The sequence below is a fragment of the Linepithema humile genome, chromosome 3, assembly GCF_040581485.1.
Source record: "Linepithema humile isolate Giens D197 chromosome 3, Lhum_UNIL_v1.0, whole genome shotgun sequence".
NCBI classification, from domain to species: Eukaryota; Metazoa; Arthropoda; class Insecta; order Hymenoptera; family Formicidae; genus Linepithema; species Linepithema humile.
Genome location: NC_090130.1, coordinates 22388260 through 22414802, shown reverse-complemented (window position 1 = coordinate 22414802; position 26543 = coordinate 22388260). Strand labels below are relative to the sequence as shown.

Genomic DNA, 26543 nt, shown 5'->3' with positions numbered 1-26543 from the left:
TACCATGCGTGCGTGCGTGCACACATGCGTTATGGCCGCTGCAAGACGCAACGCATGCGTGATCCTCAGTCGGGGCCCGACTACAGCGACCGTCGAGTCGTGAGAAGCGCCGAAGCGTGGAGAGTCGAGCCAGCGATGGCAATGGGAGGGAGTCGGAGGGGTACGGGATGAGAGAGAGAGAGAGAAAGAGGGGAAAGAGCTGCTCATTTTCTGCCATTGTAAATTGATCTATTCAATGGGTCCACTATTATCCCCCCCTTTATGGGTCCCCTCCCCCCTGCGGTCCACGCATCGTGTGCCCTATGGGGCCGCGATGCTCCAGTCTTCCGTACCCCCCTTCTGCCCTTTTGCGTTCGCTCTCTCTCCTCCCCTTGCGCTCGTCGAAAACCCCTCACCATCTTCTTCTCCCTTCGGTTCGCGCGTATACTCCGCTGCCTTCGACGTCGTTGTCTGGCTGCAACGTGCCATCGGTCGTATCCCGCTGCGCCGCGTTGCGCCGTGCCTTTGTTGCGCCTTTTTTTTCATCCGCCAAAAGAGGCATCTCGCTTTTTTTCGCGATCATCCTCGGCGACTGCTTCGAAAAAATTACTCGCGCTTCGTCGCCTTCGTCGGTGGCGCATTATCTTTTTAAATCCGACCGGTCAAATGAGCGTCGCGATGCTCGCTTAACTGTCCTTGTGTGCAAAGACTTCTCAGCTATTTACAAAGATATAAATTTAACATTTGTTATACGAGAAATGATTATTAATGACTAATTGTAATAACACAGATCTACTTAAAATTAATATATTACTGGTGGTGCTATTTGTGGCAGAGATTTCGACTGAGAGGCGACTGTTCAATATACATGTGTATATACAAGCCTTAGAACGCGATTTATTCATGTTAAATTAATTCTTTGACAAACTTAACTATTTAATATGTGCATTGCAAATGTACAAGTATGATATATTGATTCTATTAGCCACGAGTAGAACGTATTCCGTATCCCAGTAGTGTAATAGCATTTTGAACAATGAGTCGAAACTGCCAAAGCGGTGAATACAGAGACGTGGGCGTGCGTGCACTCACGACGTCGCGATTCGTCGTGTTCACAGACCCACCGAAAGAACCAAGCGAGAGAGAAGAAGGATCTTATCGGGATTTATTGGTACAATTAGGATGCACCTCCGGGAATATTAAGCCCTCATAAAATGCCACCCCCGCGTTGATGCGCTGCCTAATGGCGACTACGAGACAAACGCGTTTAGCTTGAACATAAGTTCTTTCTTCCGTCTCCGACATTCATTCACTTTTTTTCTGTTGGGCTGCACGAGTCGAAAAAACTTGATGTTTAAAAGATGCTGTAAATGCTACATTCATAACATTATTTTTACATTGAGATATGAAAATAATGTCTCTATATGTTCGCGATGTAAAAAACAGTGCAAATATTTTTTCCATTCTTTTTTTATGTATATAAATGTTACTTAAAAGAGTAGAATATTTTTTACAAAGCAAGTTGATCAACAAAGCATGTTAATCCTCTTAAAGAGTCATTACGAGAAACGGTATTCCATCGCGATGCCTCGGTTTTAACAAAGGCACGAGAGCAATTAACGAAACGAAACCGCATAAGGCTCGCTAGTGCGGATATACTTGCGCTCGGACCGGTTTTCCATTTCCTGACGTCATCGCAATGTCATTGGTGATTTGGACTATAGCTACAACGATCACACCGCTATATAGTAATGGTATAATAAAATTTTAATATATTATAGAAACGTTCTCTCTCTTATGTTAGTCAAATATTAAACTGTAATAAAAAGAAAATAACGTTTAATAAGAAAATAACGTTTAATAAGATTTTTAATTAAAATAGATCGACCCGAGATATTTATTAATAAATTTGTAGTCGAGAGAAATTACATTACTTTAATGTTAAATACATTTTTTAATTAATTTAAAATTCCGATTTTGATTAATGTAAAGGTAAAAAATAAAATATATACACATGTTGGTATAAATATTTATGAAATATGAAACAAAATCTTATCAAGATTTTAATTCCCTGCAAATTTAAATTTTATAGATTCTATATGTGGAATTGTTTCTTATCAATTTCAGATTTCCTGTTTTAATTGTTTCAACGCCAAGCGTGTCTACACGGTTAATTCTGTTGTTATGAGCCGCGCACCTATTGCCAGCGGTCTTGCCGGGCTACAATTTTGCAATTATCGCATTCTAACATAAATACCTCCTCGTTTTGACGTGTGTTACCACGCGATAGCAATCACGCGGTATCACGCGTTATGTCGGTTCTCTTTCTCCTTTTCACAGCTTAGCACGTCGCTCATGTCGTGTCGTTTGCAAAAACGCCGTGCGGATATTCGTAACATTTAGAGTCATTTATTTGCTATCGCTAATTTAATTGCTGTCGTTTGTATCAAAGCATTAAATTATATTTAGTACTTCAGATGTTCGGGTAGTTTATCATCGTGTCAGTTAGATATATGTGGAAAGTATTTTGAGAGCGGATGACATTTTGCAAACTTGGATATAAAATACAGAAGTAAACTTCACAGAAAGTATTATATCTTTCGATTATGTCACACTGTCTTCACTTTCGAAGAGAGTATTCGAAATACATGAAATATTTATTACGCGAATAGTTAAGATGTGTAAACAAAGATTGATATCTACATTAACATCAATAATGTCTTACACTTTCGATTTAGTACTTTTTAGGTCGCATTAATTAGTATTAATTTAAATAAATGCATTATATTTAAATATTTGTGTATTTGTTGTATGTATTTTTTGTTATTATTTTGGTTTAACCTTTTACACATGATTAAAGATGTCAATCTATCAAACATAGTTCTGAGACATGACAAATTTCTCGACACGACATATAAAAAATTTGAAAAGTTTTGAAGTAAAAGGCATTATTGATGCCTGCTGCGTATACTTGGCGAAAAAAAGTTTTAGATTTCTTACATTTTTTGCGTACACTTGAAAGTCGAAGTCAGGTCTAACATTGTGTAGAATGCTTTCCCTTCAAGGTTACTAAACCTATTTGCATGCAACAAAAAATTATTATGTTAGTTATCTTAGCATGCTTAATTTTTGTAAAACTGGAAATAATCCTTGAATGCTTGGGCTTTGAAAATTTTTGGAAATTTTTGTTTAATAAATTTATTGTTTTTTGCAAGCGTGAAATTACTTTTTCACAAGCGTAACAAAATCTATTGTTCGCAATCTGTTATCCTCCTCTATTAGAAATCTATCTTCTATAAGTAGTTTTGTCGTATTTGAGAGCATATTCTCCTTCTTTCGTTACGCACGATTTTACTTTCTATATCCGAGGGTTCGTGTCCAAACCGAATTCTGGATTTCGGAGAAAGTGAAAGTTATTGCTCTGGAAGACTTCTACAGTAATATTTTGTCGTCCATGTGCGTTATTATTTTTGTAATTATTAAAAATTGCGACAGTAATGCCAAATGTTAATTGAGATAGCATTGTTGAAGAATACTATATATGTATATTGTGATGCTTCATCTTACAATTAATTGATTTTTATTTGAGATAAAAATATGAAAAAGATTACTTTTATTTTTTTTATATAAGAAATTATAGCTGTAATTATATATATATATAAATAATAAGATATAAAATTAATTAGAAAGTTTATGTAAATTAATGTAGTTATTTATTTTGATTTATTAATTAATAAGCTAATATAATAATTTTTTAAAGCGTAACAAATCAATTATATTGATTAGAGAAAAAGATAATTAAATATAAAAATTAATTAATTCGAATAAGAGAAAATATATTAAAAAAGGTTGTGTAGAATAATTAAGAAAAAATACATTAAAAAGTAGATGAAAACAACTAGACAATTTTTCATTCATATCATATGTTGAGACACATATTTTGACCTGCATAGAATTTTCGAATTGTTGAAAAGGGGAAAAGTTTGAAGGGCTTAGAAGGGTTTGAGAAGGTGGCAGTAATAACAGAAGCAAGACAGCAGCAATAGCAGTAGCAACAGCAGCAGCCTCCAAAGCAGCTGCTTCGTATATCTCTCGGCAGGATCGGCTACACCACGAAAGGCTTAACGCTAACGTTCGCAATACATGTGCACGCGTATTTCCCTCCATGTGGTGCACGTACGTGCGTATGAGGTCGCCCCCGAACAGATATCCCGCGTGCCGGAACGAAAGCATTCTCTAAATATTATTGCACAATATTTTTATCGCCTTCACCGCGCTGAGTTATGCGCCCGACAGCTAGCAAATGCTGACGTTTCTATACGCATCTATCGATGTTTGTTTTCTTCTCGAATATTCTCGCGCGAGCGGTCGATTTCCTACGCCACGCTATCATATATTTCTTCTTCTACAGGATTTTGCATTTCGTTGTCACTGTTTCACTATTGCAATAAATTGTTTTCAGTACTGTTTTGTACACTTATAAATAAATTTTTTGTGCTATAAACTAGGTGAAACGCTGCGCACTCATTATCGAGTTAAACGCTGGCTAACTTTTTTTTCTTTTTCTCAACATTACTCTCTCGAACGGCCGAATGGCTCTTTTTACGCCATGGGCTGCTGCCAACTTTCTTACAAATGCGTCAGCACGTGCTAGTGCATGAAGGACTGTCGGGAGAAACGATGCAATTGTACCGTTTTGGGAAAAACGATGTGCAAAGAACCACGAGAAGTGGCGCGGAGAGGAGAAGAGGAGGCAGCTGGGTAGAAAACAGAGCGGACTGTTTACAATTTGTAATCTTGCCTACCTGCATGGCGCTATCTCGTTGCTCGGGAACCGTCGAAAAAGCACGATGACAGGGCAGCGCAAGAACTAGTCCTCTCTTTCTACCCTCCCCGTACGAACAGTTGACAGTATTTTTGTCGCACGAGACGCCTTCATTACCTATACACTGGAACAGAAGAGCTCGAAGACTCCCATTCAGAATTCCGGCTCATGAATACGCGCTCTTGCCTGGGAATTTATGCGTGCGGACAATATTTCATTATCCAGTCTCTTTCTTTCATAGAAGACGCTCCTGACTAAATCTCACGTTTCTTGACTCCTCGGATACTCGACACCGTAAGAAAAGTTATTTTTTCTTCAAGAGATGCCTCGTTGTGTCTTTAGGACTGTTCACATATTCATTAAGTAATAGCATTCCGAGAATGTTGCATTAATTTTTTATGAAATAAAAATAAAAGAAGGGTAAAAAAATTGTACGAAACAATGTATATTTATTTGGTAATTAATTTATTATGATATAGCCGGCATTTTCTTTCTCAGCGACAAAAATAATTGGCCCCGTGGAGAACTAACAATATTTCGCATAAGATCTGATCTTATCGTTCGATCTGACGTCGAAAAGCATAGCTCGCCTGTCTCGTGGATTTCACGAGATCGAACACCGTCACCAACGAGATTTGTTTCGCCGTTCTTCCTTCCATATCTTTCGTTGAGAAATCCGAATGCCAATTCAGAAGTAGTTCTGTTTCCGATCGGCATTGCGCGCGGCGCCGTGAAAATGCCTGAGAATTTCAATACCCTCTGCTCCTCCATTGCTGTCTGCTTTCTCGATTTGCCGCCGGGATTCCATCGCGTTCCCCGACGTGTTTCCGTTTCTGTACGTACGAATTGAACAGTGGGAGTCCAATTAAGAGGAAGCACGCGAAGAAAATCGCTTAGAGAAAGAGGTGGGAAGAGACGTGAGGGAGGGGGAGGGGGGGGAGGGAGGGTGGAGGCCAGCGTGGTGGATGCTACGTGGCGCGGGGTTTGGCAGTACCTATATGTATTATCTTTATACATATATGTATGTGCGTCGCGATACGATCGTCTGTGTAGTTTTAATACTGCAATTATGCCGGATCCAATTATTAACGCTCTTACGTGTGTGTCTGTGTGTTACAGATCAGACAAGAGAAGCCGTACTACATTGCGGACCCGGAGGTGGACTCCCTGGTGAGTATTTTCTTATTTATCCAATTGTATACGCAGGAGTGAGACGTTCGTTCTGTGTCTCGATATCGTTCATCTACAGCGCATACATAATTTCGTCCGAAGCTCGGCACATCGGACGTCCCTAATCGTCAATTTCTCCTCCGTGATCGCGTTTATGCGTATTGCGATTCGCGCGAATATAAACGCGAGACTCGCGAAACATCGTTTCGCCGAGACATCGACGGTTAATTACGGGACCAATTAAGCCGAGAAAAGGAGCGGACCGCGTTATCCGATCTAGCGACGTGTAAATAGCGAAAAGTTTCGTAGTCGCGTTTCGTCCTCCCTGACGGCTCCGGCGCGCGTCTAATCGCTCAATTTCATCGGGCGATCGTCCGTCGAGATACCCAAATACGGTCGGCCGGCCTCAACGACGAAATAACGAGCCAGGAAGTAAGCTAACGACGCGCGAGGCAGCGCCAGTGTTCCACATTTTTTTCTCGCAGAAACTGGAATAATTAACGGAATGGCGTTATCGTTGCGCGCTTCCATTCGTCGTTATTCCGGTCGAAACAGAGATTCGGAGGATGGATTATTTCACGAGGACGGATACATTTGTTATGAGATAATTAAATGATAAAGCAGCGTGTTCCGCTGACCAGAACAAACCTTCATGTTGCAACTCTCTATTATTTACTAAACATAATTGAAATTGCGTAATTTTTGTAATTCATATCTTGCTTTCATTAAGAGATCGTAGAAATGAGTATGTAATTTTATTTTTATTAAATGTCTGTATCTATGGGATACAATATGGTTCGATCTGTCGGGTAGATAGATATACAGTATTGTACCGGAAGGCTGATGACGTGATTGCCAGACATAATTCATGACGGGGTAATTAAATGTCGCAGTAACGTGCGGTAATATTGTCTTACGCTATTGTTTTTTCGGATGGTTGTACGACCATTTCTTTCAAAGTTTCAGTGTGATTGTCGAAAGACATGCAGGAAGAAATATTTTAGGTGACCCTTTGCGTTCTTCGATCGAGATAACTGAGTGGACTTTTTAAATAACTCCGAGTGTGTATTTGTTGGACGAGAAAGCGTACACGCCGGCGTAGCGGCCTTGCCGTGACGGTTAGAATGACTTAGGATTGCCGTACTATTTTAGGTACCTTGAGAAGTCCTTGTCGCTTCTGACCTGCTCTTCTTTCATCTATTCTATTCTAAACAGTTTTTCACAGGAATTATATCAAGTCCTTGGAGAAGTGTGTTGTGCTTGGCAAACTTGGAATAATTTTTTTTTTCTAAATTCATGTCTATTGCATTGATTTTCTCATGCTCCAATATTAATTTTGCAGAACTAGTTAGTATTTTTGCTACGTTATTTTTCTGAAGTTATTTTTAGTTTTCCATAGATAATTCTTTTTTAAATATACAAGCGCATTTTTCGAAATAAACATATATTAAGCAAACTGCTGCTCTGCTTTTGATTTTTTATTTGGGAGCACGGGAGGCAGAAAGGAATGCATTTCGTCGACCCTGTTCTCGCACTGTTGCCCACAATTTTTCGAAACGTCACGTCCGTTACCTGGCTTGTCACGACCGCATTGAGTCACAAATATTCGCAAGGTGGCAACTTGCATCTCTCGTCGCTCTTGTCGACAACTGTCGACTGATCCTATTTAAACATAGGAATAGATGCAGAAATCTGAAAACGGTTTTGTTAGTTTATGCGATAATAAGGCTAAAAAAATAACGACTCTAACAATGGTAATGTAAAAAAATAGTTGAAACAAACATTAATATATTGTAACTATTATACTAGAATGTCTTCTTGTAATTTTTTGAAAATTTTTCATGTTTACTGCTAACCTCCGACCGCAGTACAAATTACTTAAAAATAAATTTTACAGATGATTTATGTCTTGACTCTTGCGCCGCGAGATCGGAAGTAAGTATCATCGACGTCTGCGGCCGTTGTCCTTCGCGCGTAGCTCTCGGCTATCTCCGGTGTGCATTTGCAAAAAGCCGTTCCTGGCAGGTGTTACAGGTAGTAAATCGAAAGAGTTAAATGGGCTTGGCGGATAAAAATTTTTGAATCGTCTACTACTACTAGTGCGTCCCAGCCTGCCGCGGCGCAGCATTAGACGAACAAAGCTCCTTAGGACTGGTGCATTCGCTATTGCACTCGCCCGTCGGTGCGGTTACCGTGCTGCAGTTGGTTACCGGTTGCCGTAGGAAGGCCGGCGGAAGGTGGCGTGGCTTCATTACGTCCGTGGCAAATCGCAATCTACGAGCAATGAGCTTCTATCGTAAAGAAGAGGCACGTAACGTTCGCGGTTTTTGCTTCGTCCACTTCACCCGCCGTTCTTCCATCCTTTCGGCTCTCGTCTTCTTCCTTCTCGGTTCTTTCGTACTCCGGCGTTCTTTCCTCCTCCTAATCCGCCGGCCGTTTTTCTTCCACCGCGTTCTCTATCTCCGGGAGAAAGAGCCTCCTCCTGGGCCTCCCGGCCGCCAATCGAGCGGAGCTTCTTGCCGATAATTTCGCAGAACGGAAAAGTCACCGAGTGAGATTGCTTTCCGAGCGAAGGACTCTCGAGAGCAGCGTGGTTCCGCCGTTTTCTTCGTCAGTTGTTAGCGGTCAGCAAGCACGGTCAAGAGACCGTTTCACTGAGATCCTCTTCTCCGGAATTTCCATTACGCACGGTCGAGCGAGCGTGAAAGGGCTCGAAATGCGGCAAATTCGGCGCAGTTGTGACTCGCTACTCCGCCGTATAGAAACAGTGCGGACAGGAAAAACTCAGAATAGAATCGGACCTTGACATTCCAACATTGCCGACTAATACAAATAAACTTCTTATAAAGGATTTATAGAGACTGCTACAAAAAATATAATTAAATGGTATTAAAAAAATAATGTCATTTCCAAATGGGATGGAGATAATTTATTGAAGTTTAATTTTTTGCGGCGCAAATTACATACATTTATAAGGTAAATAAGACGTAATGATATGCCTATTGAAAAAATCTGTTTTAAGATGGAACAAACTCATGAGAGTCTCTCCGACGCTCTCTCAGACGGTCCCGCGTGCGTTTCGATAAATCGCTGGGAATTTCCCGATGAAGTTAAACGGGGAAATTGCGCGAGGAGACACCACGTGGGCGGACGGAACAATGTCCTGGTTTCTTGGTGCGTGTCGTAAATAATTCGAGGGAAGGAAAAGACGCGGCGAGACGCGTCGTCTTTCGTCCAGCGGAAGGTGGCAAAGCGAGCAACGCGAGGCGACGGGCCACAAAATTGTATGCGCGCGCGAAAGGAAGCTGACTTGTATGGCGAAGAAAGACGCGGGAAAGCAGGGACGAGGAGGAAGAGGGCATAATCCTCGCTCTCTCTCTCCATACACGCGCTTAAATAAAATTCTCATTAGCATAAGCGAGAAATGAGCCAATGAGATGCTAATTGCCGGTCTTGCGTTTGGAGAATAATTATTATTGCGAGGGCATTCTACTCTCCGGCTGGACGTTGGAACTGCCTTCGTGATTTACTCATGGCGCGGCGCGGCCTGGTGCATGCCGGAGCGCGGCAAGAAGCGATATTAGCTCGGTTATTAATTTTTCACATATTAATTGTCATGCGCGCTCCGTGATCTCCCGCTGTTTCTTGCGCAACGCGACAACTCGGTCGTCGTTAATGGCAAAGATCTTGTTTCGCAAATTCCCCCTCGTAAATCCGCGGCGGTGCCGAATCCGCTTGAGACGGTAAATACGATATCGAGGTGAAATCTTTTCTTATCGCGAGATTAATTTCAAGCTATATTGCGTCAATATATTGCGCCGCGGATGTCAAAAAGTGTTCTCTGTTTTTCGTGAAATTGCCCGCAATCTAAATCATTCGTTGAAGCGCCGCTGTTTCGCTAGCACGATAAAATACACGATGTTTTTACATATTGCGTCAAATTTATTTTACATTTATATGCAACCAAATTTTTTTTATTTTTGTTTCTGCAGAAATTTTTAAATCGCTACGCATACGTTATACGAATGCCATTGTATATTTCAAAGTTCAAAATGTTCTGTGATAAAAAATCCAGGAGACTCATTAATCAATGGACTTCTGGTCTCGACGTTTGCGATAAAACAAAGACATATTTTATATTTTATACAGCATTTCACGCTTACAATTAAGTATACTAATATGTTGTGCAAATAGTTTTTTATGTTCCGTCATCTTTTCCGTCATCTTTGCGCATCATGAATAGGATTACATAGATTTTACGTAAGATTACAGTCGCGTTGCGTTATTTCATTGTGATGGATAGATAGATGATCGAAGAATTAAGTAAAATTGCATAGGGTATTTTGAATTGATATAAAATTGTGGTAATGGAAAGTCCAGAATACACGACGCAGCAAATAGTAGCGCAGAAGATTGACGGGTGAAACCTTTAACATCCTTCTCGTCGCATGCGTGTCGTCGCGCCTTCAGCATGCAATTAGCGCGTGTGTTTCGAAGACTCGGTCGCCGCGAGCAACATTATCGCTGATTATTGCAATTTTGTTGCAACCTCCGCCGTCTCGCCGCGGCTGTCGATATTGCTGAAGGATCTCGTCGGCAGTCATTAGCGCGACTTTCTCGCAATTTCCGTACGGCACGACTAGGGAGAGTGTCGACGGGTCTTCGTTGATTGAATCACCGACGGTGCTGTTCGTTATTTAATACCGGGCTCGTTCGGACCGCGCGCGTTTGAATCTTTCATCGCTAACAACTCTCAGAGCGGCGCTGAAAGCAGTAATCGTAATCGCGTGGTTAAGCGTTTTATGACTGCGTGTATTATATGTGTATTACGCGTCGAGACTTGCGAGCGCGAAGCTGTGCGAACGTGCATTTGTATTTCGGATGTGCATCGGTGTGATCGCGCACGGTGCCCCCGCGCGAGTATCGCGCATTCCTCGAGTCTCTCGTCGAATTTCATGGTATTTTCCTGGAGCCTCCTCCTCCGCCTCTCCTTCTCTCCGGTCGATGCACAAGCATGGCGCTGATAAACACACGGTCAGAACGTATTCGGTTTTTTTTCTTTTTTTTTTTTACTTTGTCCCAGCAGAAATATGTTGCTCTTATCTTCGTTTCGTGTAGTCTGAGAAGTCGAGAAACAGGCGTGCTTTCCGACTGACGGACAAAAAGAGATATTTATCTGGTCCCCGTGCCGAGGTTCAGGAACGTATTCGCCGGGCTTCTTCCGCCCACGCCAGGATCGTTTCACTTGCTGGTGGCGATATTATATCCTCGAGTGCCGTGACGCTCTTTTTTGCCGCGGCGGTTTGTGAATTAGGAATAAAGGGCCTGAACATGGCGGTAAAGAGAGAGAAGGCGGGGTCCGAGTGCCCCGCAGAGACTCCTCGAACTCGAAAGGGAAACCACTGCTCAGACAGGGTTGAGAGAGGAATGAGAGAGCCGTGGCGAATGTGCAAAGTATAATGTAACAGAAAGACTGCCGAACGCGGAGCCACTCGGGTGGTCTCTTATACACGGATTTTTCGACGATCAACTTGCGGTCTTGATTTGATTACAATTTTTTATCATAATTAATTTCAAACTAGAACGATTTGATCTACTAATGTCAAGATTGGTTCGATAGAGTTCTATATAATTTTCCATATTTTTTAAGTATAAATAATGTGTGATGTCTAAACATATTGATATGAATCGAACAGTAAAATATTTGGAATTTTAATGCGATATAATTTTAGTATTAAACTTGTATATTTTACAAAATTTTTTGAGTGCCCAATCTATTGTTGGAATAATATATTCTTTCCTCAACGAATTTCTTGAACCATCGATATTCAATATTAGCACTGACGGCGGATATTATTTTTATAATCGTGAGGATTAAAATTCGAAGATATGAAATAAAGCACGTATTTGATCACTCGAGTCAGGCGTCAATTATCGGTCGTTCAAGTACGTCAAATATTTAAGCAAGCCACAGCGTACACGTCATCCGAGAGATGGGATCGCGCGCGTCGTCTAATAAATTCGGTATGCTGAAGCGCGAGTACGAATTAATTAGGCGCGCGCGACTGAGCATGCGGAGTGACGAAGCGCGCGGTGCGGAATTACGAGCGAAGTTCGTTTAGCAAAGGCACGAGTGCCGCAAATGCGTGTACGCGTGAGTCGCACGCTCTTATCGGCATGGGTCATCGCGTATCAATATTCGAATACTGATTAAACTCCGGCGTTCGTATCTCCACTGGATATCCGATAAGAGCGGACAAACATATGTGGATCCGTATCGACCACGTGCCCGAATAAACTGAAATTCTTCAAACAACTCGCCGTTATTCGCGCGTTTGCTCGTCTGCCCGTTCGCTCGCAAGAGAAATTCGCGCGCTCGTTAAGGCTGCCGGTTGTAAAGGCCGGAAATGTTTTATTTATACGGTGTATTCCTCGGTAAAAATTGATTTTATAATTTCCCACGGCGAGCGGTAATTAACGGCGGCGGCGGTGGCGACGGCGACGTTGACGATGCGTAACGCCAGGCAAAAACGACACATTGTGTCGGACGAACATCGTCGAACGGATTTTTCGGGTATGGCGTAATGGCGCGGATGATATGGCGCGTACATTTCGTTCAACGATTATTCGACAAGAAAATGAGAAGCATGCGGCACTAACGAGCAATCTGCGCAGGCCGATCGGACGACGATCAAGGGCGTATAAAATAATTTCCGAGCGAGCGAAAGCGCTTTTAGTGGCCGCGAAGATGTCCTGCGGTGTGCGTGCGTACCGGTGTGGTTTCCGTGGCGCACGTTTTACTCACGAGTTTATGTCGCTCTTGTGTGGAAGCGACGACGAAAAAGAAGAGCAAGTGGGCACCGGGGAGGCGCTCCTCCTCCTCGGGCTCGTTGTGCCGCTCGTTAAGACGTTAATGTCGCCGAAAATATTCGCAAAAATGCAGGTGCAGTTAAAGTCGGACGCTTCGTGTGCATAAAGCCTTCGTATGCATATGCGTGCCTTACGGCATATCGATGATGCATAAGTTTTTTCACTATTGGTCACTTTTGATGTTTTTATTAAAATACGAATACGGAAAGAAGAAAGTTGTATGCGATTATTAGTTTTTAAATAAAAAGAATCAGAAGAATTCAATCATTTTAATCGTCAATTGTCTTTTATTACACGCGAATAAGAAATGATTGAAAGTATATAGTCAGATTATTTTTTCAGAATTCCGAATATTATTTGCCGCGAGATGTTTTTGGCTTCGTTTGATTTTCTCGTCTCACAACTGGCGGGAAGCAGCCGGAGTCAGCGGCCGAGGAATCACGCGACGCGCCCTTTCTTCGTTTTTCTTCGTTTCCTCCGTTTATCCGGGCGCCCGTAGTGGTTCCTCGGCTCGTTTCGTGGTTTCTTCTTTGCTACACGCGCCCTTATACATACATACATACATACACGCGGGTCTTCTTTCTATACGGGACTTTGGGTTGGGTTATATTACGACAGGCTAGGCCTCTCTCTCCCTCTCTTTCTCTCTCTCTCTTCGGAGCTCCGTGACTTTGCGCCGAGTCGCTGGGACTATAAATCTCCGGCTATTAAGACGGTAGTCCGCCGTTTTGATGGCCCGTGCCAGAACGCACTATCATCTTAATACCGCGTTACGTGCACGTGCGGGATGCCCGTGATTCTTGCGTTCAACATAAACGTCCTGTGAAGTCGTCCCGATTGACTGTCAGTGCTATTGTTATTGGTACTTTAAATGCGAGCGCAATCGCTTTCTCGTTATTCGCCGTGACGGTGAGAAATTAGGAATTTAGAAATTTTTTTTTCAAAATTGAAATTTTTTTTATTTTGTTACGAACGTTTGTTTAACATAATGTCAGTAATACCGATAATCGAAAGGACAACGCGCGACTAACTGCCGGAATACAAGTAGGAGCGGCTTGTTTGCCGTTGACAAGTATCACACGATTTAACAATGTTTAAATATTGTCGCTTCGAGTGTCTTCGCGCGTTTCGAGCGCACGGCCAGGTCGTAGATAAACCGTCCCTTGCTTGCATAGCGCTCTCGACTAACCGCGTATCGTGGGTTATTCACCTTCCTGCTCGTGTACACACCGAACAGGAAGAAGTCCTATAAAATATGGATTTTCATTCATAATTTTAATTCTCAGATTTTTTTAGTATCACGCGCGATATATGTCATTTTTCTCACGAATATAAACTATAGACGATTGAATTATTTAACGCGTGTCCTGCTGCGACGCTCGTATTTTGCAAAAAAACGTTAACTCAAGGAAAAAGTAGCACGTGCACTGTAGACAAATCGTGGATGAATAAGTCGCATGAATTGTGTACATTCGTGTAATGTCGGCAGATTGAAAATTAATCGTAATTTTTTTCAAGTTTAACACCGAGCACGAAGCGATAATGAAGCAATCGGGTCGTCGCGAGTGGCCGGTAATCTGTGAGAGGACGGTTGTAATCGGCGCGAAACTCTTTTTGCGTGAGTCGAAAAGAGGAAGACGAGCTGACGAAGAAGCGGGAAAGAGAAAGAGAGAGCGGGCCGGGTAATCTGTGAAAGAGGACGCTCGCCTCGTAAATCACCGAGCATCGATAAGAGTCGTCGCGGCGTCCGCGCGATGTCCCTCGTTAATAATTGATACAATTAACGGCCATTCATTAGAGTCGCTCGCGTATATACGTTCAGAATGCGGCACTCTCGTATGCGCGCGACGCGATTTGCATTTTGCCGATCTGTCTTCGCCCGATATCACAGCTTGCGCTTTGCACGTGTCGACGGTTATCAATCGATTTTTCGTCCATCTTTGTGTCATTTGAGAATTGTTAACTTACGCTTAGATCGATGCGCGTGACATGTTATTTTACTCGTCGGTGGTTTTTATTTTACTCCGCTTGTATCTCGTGTGTGCCTGAATTGAAATCGACTCGGGCGATTATTTCAGACTCGGCGAATCGCAATCTACTACCGTTCTGCAGTGTGTCGTTTATGCACTCGACGGGAGACTCGCGCGGCGTATTACCTTGGGACACGACAATCTCGCGGGAATCGACGCGCTTTTATTAACAGCTTTATATTCTTTTAAGATTATTAAAACTGTATAAGAGCGCTCGTTTTCCCAGAGAAATTGGCGCGATCGCGGTAATGCCGATTTCTACGTTTTCTCCATTCGCGCAAGAGTTATCTTTATTCCCGCGTGAAATTGCATCGTGCGCGACACTACGCCGCGTGGAGGATTTATTGCATTCTTCGGTTCTCTATTTTTTTTACATTCCCTGCGAATTTTTGTTTTCCCATCTCGTTTTGACTCGACGTCTCTCTCCGCTAGCGACGAGAGCACGCGCGCATACGCGGCGAGAAACTCTCGTATAAACTCCGTGGAAGGTGTGAGAGAGTCGTTAATTAATTAGGTATTTCGAATCGATAATGATACTTCTCGTCGACGTGGCCGCAACTGCACGTTTATACATATGCATTGCGACTTTATGAATTCTTTTCCGCGTGAGCAAATGCACAGCCGTTGCGCACAGTCGACCATTCACTCTCGCTTCTCTTCTCTCCCTCTTTATCCGGTGATCTCTTCACCTTTTTGGTGGTCTCACTTTCGCTCGCCGGCCGCCATCTCATTCCTTTTTCCGCCGTCGTGCTCGTATGCGGACTAATTAATATGAGCTGTATACGAGCCCATCTGCCCGGCACAAGGTCCACCTATGCGGGTACCGACCTGGCTGCGCGATATAACGATCTCATCAAGGCCGAATCACAGACTTCACCGTACTTTGCTAGAAGTGTTGAAAACGACCGGTATATTACGCGCGAAGATTTATGCCGAGCGGCCGAGATCGAATTTAATTCCCTTAAAAATCGCCGCAATCAATTATAAGATGCTAATCGCGGCGCTTTAACGAAATGCATCACGGAACGAATTGACCTGCCATGTGAATTTTTTATTTATTATTCCTTTAACCTTAATACCCACTTTAATCGCAGAATTTACATTTATATTAATAATGACAGTTATGTGCGTGCCTTCGAATTATAAAAGAACGTCGGCAAACGCGTTGTTTAATATACGAATTGCGCGTGTAATGGAATCGATTGGTGCAAATGTGGGACAATGGTACACACACTTGCATTTACGTCATTGACAGCATCCAATTAATTTTGTCAATTTAAAGAATTGCATAAATTAATTGCGAACTCTGGCAATACAAGTGTATGTACATTCATCGCAAGAAGTGGACGAAGATACGCGCTGCTCGATAATTTCATTATCGATGTTTTATTACCCTTTTCATTCTACGATAGATTAATAATGTTTTTATTCATAATTTCAGCATTTTATGTTTAAAAGTTAATATTATTTAAATTACTTTACTTAATGTTTCGAAATGTAATTAAAAAAAGTTGCAATTTATTGCTGATAAAATTCCCCGATTCACCATTTATTCACGACGAAAGCGGGTGGTCTCGGGTATTCGCGCAATGTCCACAAGCACTCGCCAGACATTCGGAGTGCAGCATCCGCGAGGCGCGAAATCTCGACGCAGCGCTCTCATTTACGCTCGTACGTGCGCATCGCGTATCTCGCGCATACATCACGCATTCGCCGGTGCAGCGTGCATCGCGCGTCACGCTGCAGTGGCGCTCGAGTGGAAGCGACCGGGGAGAAGGCGGGAAAGAAGGAAGGAATGCACACAACGGCGAAGGAATGAAAGAGAGCGAAAGGGAGGCTCGAAGTGGGGGCACCCTTCGTCGCCGGGCGTTGCTTCCGACTGCGTCGTCCCTGTCGGCTTATAAATAACACCATCTCCCCGTTTCTTCGTGCGTTTCTCAGTTTTTCTTCTGCCTCTGCTTCTTCCTCCTCCGGTTCGGACCTCCTGCCTCTCTTGCACGAGATACTCGACCGCTCGCAAGCCTAATTAATAACACGTGATGAGCGATCGTGGCAAAACCTCCCGAGCCGAAAGATCGCGAGCGAAGCGAGAGAGTCGGCGAGAAAATATGAAAGAGAGTGAGTGACGGGAGACGTAGTCTGGACTAGACATCACGAAGAGCCTCATTCCGCGATAGCTAGAGATACAAATGCGCCGTTGTTCGAGATGTCCAGATGCCGAAAGAATTTTCTTTTCGCGATTATATTATGAGAAACTTAGAAAGGTAAACAACTGGCACGCAAAGGTTACAAACTGATATACCTAATTATAATCAAATGATTCACATACTTATAATTTGTCCGTATGTTTAGTAATCAATTTATGTCTTGTTTTTTTATTTAAAAAAAACTCGCGAAACTTTCCACAATTTCTGCAAGTTTATGACGAAAGATATTCGCGAGGCTGTTCTCGTGAGATTAGTTAATGATGCGTATACACGAGAGCTCGCGCCGCGTCGTGGTAACTACGTCGTTATTGGTCGGAGGAGCAACAAAACTGTCGGATATAAAGAACACATTGTACGTAACGTCGGGATCGAAGAAGAGAGACGAGAAACACGTCGTGGCGAATCGTCTCCTCGCACCATCTCGCGAAGGAGCACCCGGGTGTTCTGTGTTGTGCGTTCGTTACTGGACCGATACCATCTTCGCTTTTTCTCTCCCGCGCGCTTTCTTTCCTTCTCTCTTTCTCTTCGCTCGATCGCGTACTTGTTTCTCTTCTTATCTACTCACTCTTCTCCTTCGCTGTTCGCTCGCCGACGAGGAGGAGGGGCCCTGAAGTGTCGAAGACCCGATACATATTCCTTCGACGCCGACGCCTCGTCGCTCGGTGTACAATGCGGATGATTGTTTCGTTCTACTGACGATTTCGATTCTTTACTGTCGTCGCTAATTTGGATTCCAAGCGAATCGAACAGCTTCCTATTAAAATACTTTCGTAATATGATAACATTCATATTGTATTTTCCTCATGCTTTGTTTTCTATCTTAGCCGATTATTAATATTTGAAAGGCAAAGGATAAACTTTTCAGTAAACGCATACTTACGTAATTTTTAATTTTTATTTCATTTCGATGTATCATTTCTGTCCGCTGTGCACAAGTTCCAAAATGCATTCTGCAGACGTGATATCTCGTCCGGTTGTCGCTCGTGTTGGCGGCGGTTACAAGCTCAGCGTTATACCTGCTTCTCTTAGACCGTATCCTTCCCCGGCGAAAGGACGAGCAGGCAGGAGATGTTAGGCAGGCTTCTGAGGAGTCCACTATCTCAAAGAGCACTCATCGCGACCGCTTCGTTATCGGCCGCGCGGAATCATAATGGACCATAATTGCATAAATATAATGTTAATTAACAATTAAGATTGCCGCTTTGCCTAATTGAATCACCGCTTCTGCTGTCCCCGAGGGGGAACAACGTCGTCGCAACGTACGACCTCCTCTCGCGGAGAGATTGCGACGGGGGGTCTCGGGTGGCCTTAAACGTTAATGGGGTATCGGAAAATTATACTGATGGTCCTTTCGAGGATGCGCCTTCGATACCAGGCGCATCTAAAAAAAAAACAACCATTACTTCTCGGCATTCATGCCGGCATTTGCTCATGTCGAATTGTGCATTCCGGTATTTTTTTTCCAACATTGCGATGAGTGCTTCACGCGTCGAGCAATTTCGCAGTTTTTCGGGTTTTTTTTTTTTCGCGAACTCGAGAAAAGGACAGATCGACAATTAACGAACATTCTCTGTATGCCTGCCTCTTATATTTCCTGCTATAATCGTACACTCGCGAGCGCACCGCGCGAATTCCGCGCGATGCAGTTCAGATACGCAATTAGCGGAATGCAGATGCAATAATAATGAATTCCCGTTAATAACCGTCGCGCCGCTACAACCATCGACGTTCCATCGCGACGGCGATATTTACCGGAAGAGATAAATGAAAGCGCGGGTGCGTAAATAAAAAGATCGAATCCGCGCCGCAGAGCCGTGACTGTCGATCTGTTTGCCGAGCTGCCGATGCAGCAGCGCGTGGTTAAATCATGTCTGCTTCATGTTCCTTCCACCCTGCCTCCCCCCCCCTCCCTCCGGCCTCTACAGCCCTTCCTTCATCGCCTCCTCTGAACCAGCTTCTACCATCCGATGCCTTTTTTTCTACCTCCGTGCCCGTCGAATGCATTTATTCAATTCTTTTTTCTCATTTCAGATGGTTCAGGCGATTCAGGTCCTCCGGTTTCACCTCCTCGAGCTCGAAAAGGTGAGTATCCTCCGCATCTGCATTACGAAGCTCATAATGATATTACTGATCCAACCGATAGCGTATCTACATGTGCGATGCATTATTAGAATTTCCTATTTTTTAGCTGTCCGAGTCTATTATTTTTTAATTTATTATTTTTTCAATGCATAGATTTTTGTCTAAAATTACTACAACTGAAACATTTTAATACATTAGGAGATCTGTTCTATTTTGTAGAGAAATTGGAAGTGACAGGAAGTCACTTTCTGAAAGTACTAGCAGCCGATTTGTATCTGTTACTTTTTTTTTGAAAACTTCGCGTGAAAATAAAACTTGCATGAAAAATTGCGTGCTACTGACGCAAGAAGCGGTTTTCTACTCGAGACTGGTATATGGTCGATTGGAAATTCTCGCGATCGGCCTTATTGTAAGAGATTACCGCGCCCGCTTTGCCGATAAGTCGCCTTTAACACCTGAAAAACGACTGTTATGACTGCGGGGGCAATTTTCCGTAATTGCAGTGAAAGCTCGGGACTGCTTGACATCTATGGCGCACTCGACGAGACCGCGGCGCGAACCGACTCCAACGTAAGTGGAGTCATTTTGCTGTCCAACGGTTGGACAGCGACGGACGCGTTACCTCGTTCGCAGTTGTTTGCTTTGGAACGGCAGTCTCGTTTCTTGCTTTTTCCTCCCTGTTTTCATCTGTTGTGGTACCTCCCCTTCTTTCCGATCGGCGAAGCGAAATGACAATGCGCGCCGATACTCCACCGGCCAGTTAGCCAGCCAACAGCAGCGTGGAATTATACGGCCGTGCGAGCGGTGAAAGTGAAACATCTGTCGAGGGAAATTCCGAGACGCGGGTTTTCATCGGCGGCGCAAACGAGAGAGCCGAGAGCTCGTTTCGTCGCGAAATTTCGCGCTCTTTATTCGTCGCCACTGTTTTACGCGATTCTCGGAAACATACGTCTTTTTCTTCGCATTGCACTGACGAGAGAGAGGAAGGATAATCGTGCTCTTTCGCTCTCAATGTAATGTATAGGCAATTTTTCGACATGTTCTCTCTCTTTCTTCGCTTCCCGAGCGGCTGCACCCGCAGGACACGGAGGCGGACCTAGTTTATCCAGGCGTTTTTTGCAGCGATATTTTATCATACAGAATAGCGGACATCCATCGCATTTCCATCGAAATGGCAGCTGACGTGGCGGCAGCCATTGGCCGCCACCGCGCTCTCGAGACCTCTTCGTAGTCTTTGACTTGTCGATCGACTCTGCCGCTTATCCGGTTCGATCGCGCGCAATTTTATAGTAATTTCCTTATTCGCGACGATTATGTTATATATCATCGGCGCGTCGGAACGATACACATTCGCCAAAGACAGTGGTAGTATTATTAATTTTACAAAGATTCAGATTTCTTCGATAGAACGTTGGCTCATCTTGGCACGTAATTGAATTGTGTATTTGTAAAATAGAATTAGATAAAATATAAATTTTGCAGCAATTGTACGTAAATATCCGACAAGAGAAGAAACATTAAGTCAACGAATAAATCATCGAGACGCGTTTCCGCTTTTGCTTATCTGTATGGAGGCAAATAAATTTACTAATTCGAGTTCGCTCGAAATTACAGCGACATTTCAGTTTATCGTGATAGCGCTTATTACTCGTTACTCGTGCCTTTAAATTTGCCCTCGTTAATGGAAGCACAGAATTAAAAGAAATCAACAGACGCGCGTTACGAAAGATCACGCCGCTGCAGTGCACTTTTCGCGCGGAAACGATATCGTCGGGGATATTCGATATTCGATTACATTAGTATATGTAAATTCTTTATTACGAGTGTTGAATCTCTGAAGTTCGAAGACGCGGCTTGGCACGCCATCGATGGTAACGGAGATTGAAACGTTTCTGGTCCCCGGGGCTTCTAGACGAGACGAGACGAGACGAGACGCGAGCGAGCGGAATGCAGCGGGCGCGCGATGAAGAAGATTCCATAAATATCTGTGCTCGAAGTGGAGGAGAGAAAGAGAGAGACGGAGAATGAGATAAAGAGAAAGAGAGAGAGAGAGAGAGAGAGCAGCGTAGAGAATGGGAGAGAGGGAACCAATGGAGGAAGGCTCATGGTAGCCCGCGGTGCTGCGCCTCGTGCATTTAACATTTTCGAACCAATCGCGTATTAGCATAATTACGTTTTGCCGGGGCCCGGTGCGCGGAAGGAAGGTCCGGTCAGGCCCTCTTGCCTTCTCTTTCTCCTTTCCTCCTACCTTTGTCGTATTTTCTGGCGGCGCTTTCTCTCTCTCTCTTTCTCTCTTCCTATCGTTCTACTCTCGCTTCTCTCTTCGCTTCTTCCATCGTCTCGCAGGACTCCGAGCAGCCGCCTTGCGTACACCGGTTAGAGGAGCGGTAAATTTCTTATGGGATATTATGGCGTACACAGTGCATACCAACGGGATTCGTACTGGTACAACACGCGGGCGACTTCCCCCTTCCTGCCGGATAAGCCGCACGAAACTGGTTCTAAACCTATGCCAGCGCACGTCGTTCTCTCCCGCTAAAATATCCTCGTGTTCCTGCGCGCATACGTACGTGCCTTACCGAGCTTTCGGATGCCTCTGGACGATCTTGCCAATTTACGATATTAGCCGGAGCGTTCGCAGCGGGAATTACGTCTCCGGTTTTTAGCGAAATTAACGGATAGGTGTCTCCTAAACTTATTTCGGAGGCTATAAAATGTTGATTTGATATGCGGATTTCGCCAAGATTTTATTTCAGGAAATACGAACTAATCTTAACGGCTTGAAAAAAATTCGAGATGAGTTTCTTTATCGTCGTCGACCTCGCCGCGTCACTAATACGCGCGGTGGGAAGGGAAGAAAGCGAGGCTGTTCGCCACGCACACCCGGTATACAGATATCCTGTGCGTGTCGTAAGGGTGGTCAGGTTGCGAATCGGGCCGCGAGAGAGGGAAACCGAGACAGACACCCCGAAACCTTCATTACCTTCGGCTTCAAAGGAGCCCATTGTGCCGTAAATGGGGTTCCCCGTGTTCCTTCTTTTCTGCTCTCTCGCTCGTATGTACTTTGGATCCGCTTCATTCTTCGGCGTTTGCCTTTCCGAGAGTACGCCAGGAGACGAGGGCGGAAGGGACGGATGTAAGATAGGGAGGAGGGGACGTTGACTCGTTCCTTCCTTCGTTTACGAAAATTTTCGAGCAATTTCGAGGTTGAATGAAAGGAGGTACGATAACTTCGAGTTTGTGTAATGTCGCAGCGCGCGAAATATTCTCTTCCTTTCCACGATAACAGGGGCGGCCGAGAGAAAGGGATCGTTTAAATGTTCTCTTTGAATCGAAAACTGGTTTTGAAATAGTCGGTTTTCATCCTTGAAATCATCTGTAAACGCAGGAAATAAGCACGCAATGTCACAGATAACAAGTGTTTTTTTTTTCAAAAAACTAAAAAATTGACGATATTCTATGTATTTACTTCCGCATTATTGTACACAGTTCATGTATTTTAAAAACATTGTGTATTTTAAAGCACATACACCAGTAGATGTTAATTTTATAAATGACGATAAATATAAAATACATGTTTTAAATAATTTAGAAATGCTCACAATGTTGTGAAATAAATTTTTAATAACATTTGTACATCTCATTAACGATATTTTATTATTTTAAGAACAATGATTGCAAAGATTTTATTGATATAATTTTGTTCAAACAATCGTGTAAACGCGATGATGATGAGTGTTTTATTCACGCCATTGATCACTTAGGTAGCAAACGTGGACCGGAAGGCGAATTCGCTCATTGATTTCAAGTAGCTTTCGTTTCCGCTCCCGCTCGAGGACATTGATAGAAATTACATTACCACAGCCGTTTAAAGCTTCGATTGCAGCGTCCTCACTGAAGTATTAATTTGATCGATATTAACCCTTGATTCAAAATTGAATCGTAATTTAACTGCCGCTGAAACTTTAAGTAGCCGTATTCAGATTCCGGGGACTATTTTCGTACGACATCCAATTACGCGGCGCGCGGACGTGGAGCGTCTCGTAGTCCGAAATTTGTTTCGCCGGCCTTCATTCGCCAGATAACGGACCACTTTGTCGTATCGCACGCCACGAGATATCCTCGGACGACATTCTCTCCCCGAAAAGATCGGACCTAACCATGTTGTCCTTTTGCTCCTTGAATGACCGCCAAAAGCGATCTGGGAAAAGGGAGACACGAGCGATCGAGCGCCCTGTCATATCGCCGGGGTCGACCTCCCTGTATCCTGTATCAGTCTCCCTCCGAGATCATCGTCCACGGTATAGGATGACGCGATTCAATGGTAGGATAGATTGCAAAAACTCGCGTGCTCCAAGACGATCATATCATATTTTATATCGTAGTTGGAGCAGCCATCGATCTTACCGGGAAACGCTTCTTCCGATAATTTCGAGAAAAATTTGGTCAAGGTTTTATTCAAATTAAAATCTACAAAAATCTTTTAATTGTGAATTATTGTATTAACGTTTTCATCAAAATTATTCTCCACAATTATTATTTCTCGTGTATATTTATTTTCAATTCACAATCGTTTGCACGAAACGTGACAAGATTGAATGACGTACTTTTGAAATTCAAAATGTTATTGGTGGTGCTAAGACGAAAGGCCGATTTGACGGTGAGAGAACGTACGACCTTTATTTCTTTTTTTTTTTTTTTTCGCTGAGCATTGTCGCTCGGTTCGACTCGACTCCCGGCGGATCAAATTCTAACCAGTCCGGCATTATAGCCGCTGTCCTTCGTAGTCCTTCGTCTCCTCCCACCCGCCCTTAGGTCCCCGCATTAAAGAGAGAGTCTAGTCATCCCGAGGAAGGCATTGTGTTACCGCGTCGCGGTGGTGCGGCGGAGCAAATAGGGCAGGAAAAAAGCGGCGGTGGAAGAAGCGCGCGACCAAGGAACGTTGAGATTGCCGCGTTATCGGTGCCGATGAGAGGCCTCCTCATTTTTGAAGAGAGGTAAACGAGCGCGACGAATGACCGATCGATGCAAAATACATGGCCGTCCCGTAGTGACTTCGCACAAAGCCCATAACGATCTTATTGATCGCTTCTAATAATATCGTCATTGAATCACGTTCGTGAGCTAAGCGAAAACTGCTCGCCAATACACAATCTTATACAATATATATGTAAAGCGTTCGATTAGATTGAAGTTTATTCACTACGTCGATTACCGCGAATATTAGATTCGGTTTTATCTCTATGCGCAATACGCATCTATCCGTTCGCTTTGAGCGATCGCGAAAGCAAATCGCCGCGCGCTTCTTGATCAGGGAAATTCGATCGCAATTCTTCTCGCTTAACGCGTGATAAACACACACTTATTATTTCACGCTCGTGTTTCCGATGCACGGCACCATCGGACGGCACCGCCCACGGCAAAGATGGCCGTCTTCTCTATTATGTATAAATACCTAATAAGAGCGTTATAAGTAACCGCTTTGTCGATAGAGGTGGACAAGGTAATACGCGCAAGGTAGCCTCAGGTACGAAAAACGATGGAAGAGAGGGTGTACATTTGCGAGAGCCGTACGCGGCTTCATAATACTTGGGCTCGTCGACGATTTACATATAACAAGATAACGATTTTTATTTGCTTTTGCTTATATAATACGTTTATTCTAAACGGAATCAAGGAGGCGAATCAGGCAGGCAGGGGGACAGAGACGTGGGACTAGAGAAGGGTGAGGGCTGGAGGATGAGTCGAAAGGGGGACGGAGGAGGACCGGCTATCCTATAGGCCTGTCAGGCCTCATTTGCATACATAACATTCTGGTCGACTGGACACCGGTCAGACCTTCTCTCTATCTCTCCTTTTCCCTCGCGCTCTTTCTCCGTCCGTCCACTGCATCGGTTTCTCTTCAGCTACCAGACCGCTTCCACGGCCTCGAGATGCGCATCCAGCCTTCTTCTTCTTCTCCTCCTCCTCCTCCTCCTTCTCCTCCTCCTCCTCCATCTTCGTGTATCGATACACCGCATTCGAACTCGCTGTTGATCGCGTCTCTCTTTCCCTCGCTCTCCGCTTCTCTCTCTTTCTCCGTGCCTCGCACCATGAGAAACCGCGCGTCGGTTGGATCAATCCGACGGAATCCGTCTATTAATCATTTCCGGCGGCACGGTTAATCAGCCGCCTGCCGTTGGAAAGTATCTTTTGGAAAACGGTATCTTCGCTTTCCGTCGAAGCGCGCACCTAATTGGGTTCTCGAGCTCACGACTAACGAACGCTCCTTCTTTCTCGTGTTCCAGGTTCACGAACTGTGCGACAATTTCTGCCATCGGTATATCAGCTGCTTGAAGGGCAAGATGCCGATCGACCTCGTAATCGACGACCGGGAGAGCTCGAAACCTCCCGAATTGGGTAACGGTTTGGATGGCAGCGGGCCGAGGAGCACCGCCGACAGCACCAGTCACACGGATGGGGCCAGCACGCCGGACGTTGTGAGTACCTCACCATCGTCATCTTATTTTCCGCACGACGCGCTCACCCCTCACCACCACCACCACCATCACCACCACCACCATCACCACCAGAGTCAGAATAATAACAATAGTAATAATAATAATCACGCCGGAATCGGCAGTACCGCTACCACCCCCCTGCAATTGAGCAATCAAAACCAAAGCCAAAACCACCACCCTGCGCCGCAATCGAACACCACCACTACTACTGCTATTACCCCAAGTAGCGCCGCCACAACTCCCAACTCCCTAAAGCGTACGCACCAACAGATGATGATGGCAGCCGCGGCGGCATCCGCGATGGCCACCTCGCCGCACGCAGCCGCATCCGCGCCCCCCGCGCACGCGCACGCCGCCCTCGCCGCCTACAGCATTAGCTCGGCCGTTTATCCGTGCTCGTAATAGACCACGCGACTTCCGTGCCGATTCCTCTTTTTCTTTTTTCTGATCCTTCCCGCGACATTACATCCCCCGTTGCTTATCCCCGTAATTCTACCTCTTCTTCTCCGTCGCGTTTCGCCACCACGTCTTCTTCGTGTCGTCGAGTTAACATCGTCCAACATTTCTGACTCGATCGGATCGACGCGTCTTAGGAAGGGGTTGTGTACAGGAACATCGCGCATCTTGTTGTTCCTCAGGATCGATCGCGCTTGCGCTCACGCGATCGATTCCACCTATTTTTCGAGGGGCGATCGATCTGTTTTTGGAGAGATCGGAAACGGTCTGTGTGCCGCGGTAGTTGAATCGCGACTGACAACAGCGAGCCAGGTCGGACGCGCACGGCGCCCTCTGATTCGCCTTCGCGTTCGAGGTCACACACGCGTGGGAGTCCGAACACGCGAGTTCAGACTTGTGTGAATGGGTCTGTGCTGTACAGGGA

General features: G+C 44.4%; 1 protein-coding gene across 3 annotated transcripts in view; it reads left to right on the top strand.

The window, feature by feature from the left end:
* The window catches only part of hth (homothorax), a 379079-nt gene that overhangs the window by 22153 nt on the left and 330383 nt on the right, over positions 1–26543 (top strand). For all 3 annotated transcript variants that reach the window (XM_012361399.2, XM_067352622.1, XM_067352623.1), the window contains exons 4-6: positions 5924–5974; positions 19113–19163; positions 25451–25642. In XM_012361399.2, coding sequence (XP_012216822.1) covers positions 5924–5974; positions 19113–19163; positions 25451–25642 — 294 coding nt within the window. The remainder of the gene's footprint in view (positions 1–5923; positions 5975–19112; positions 19164–25450; positions 25643–26543) is intronic.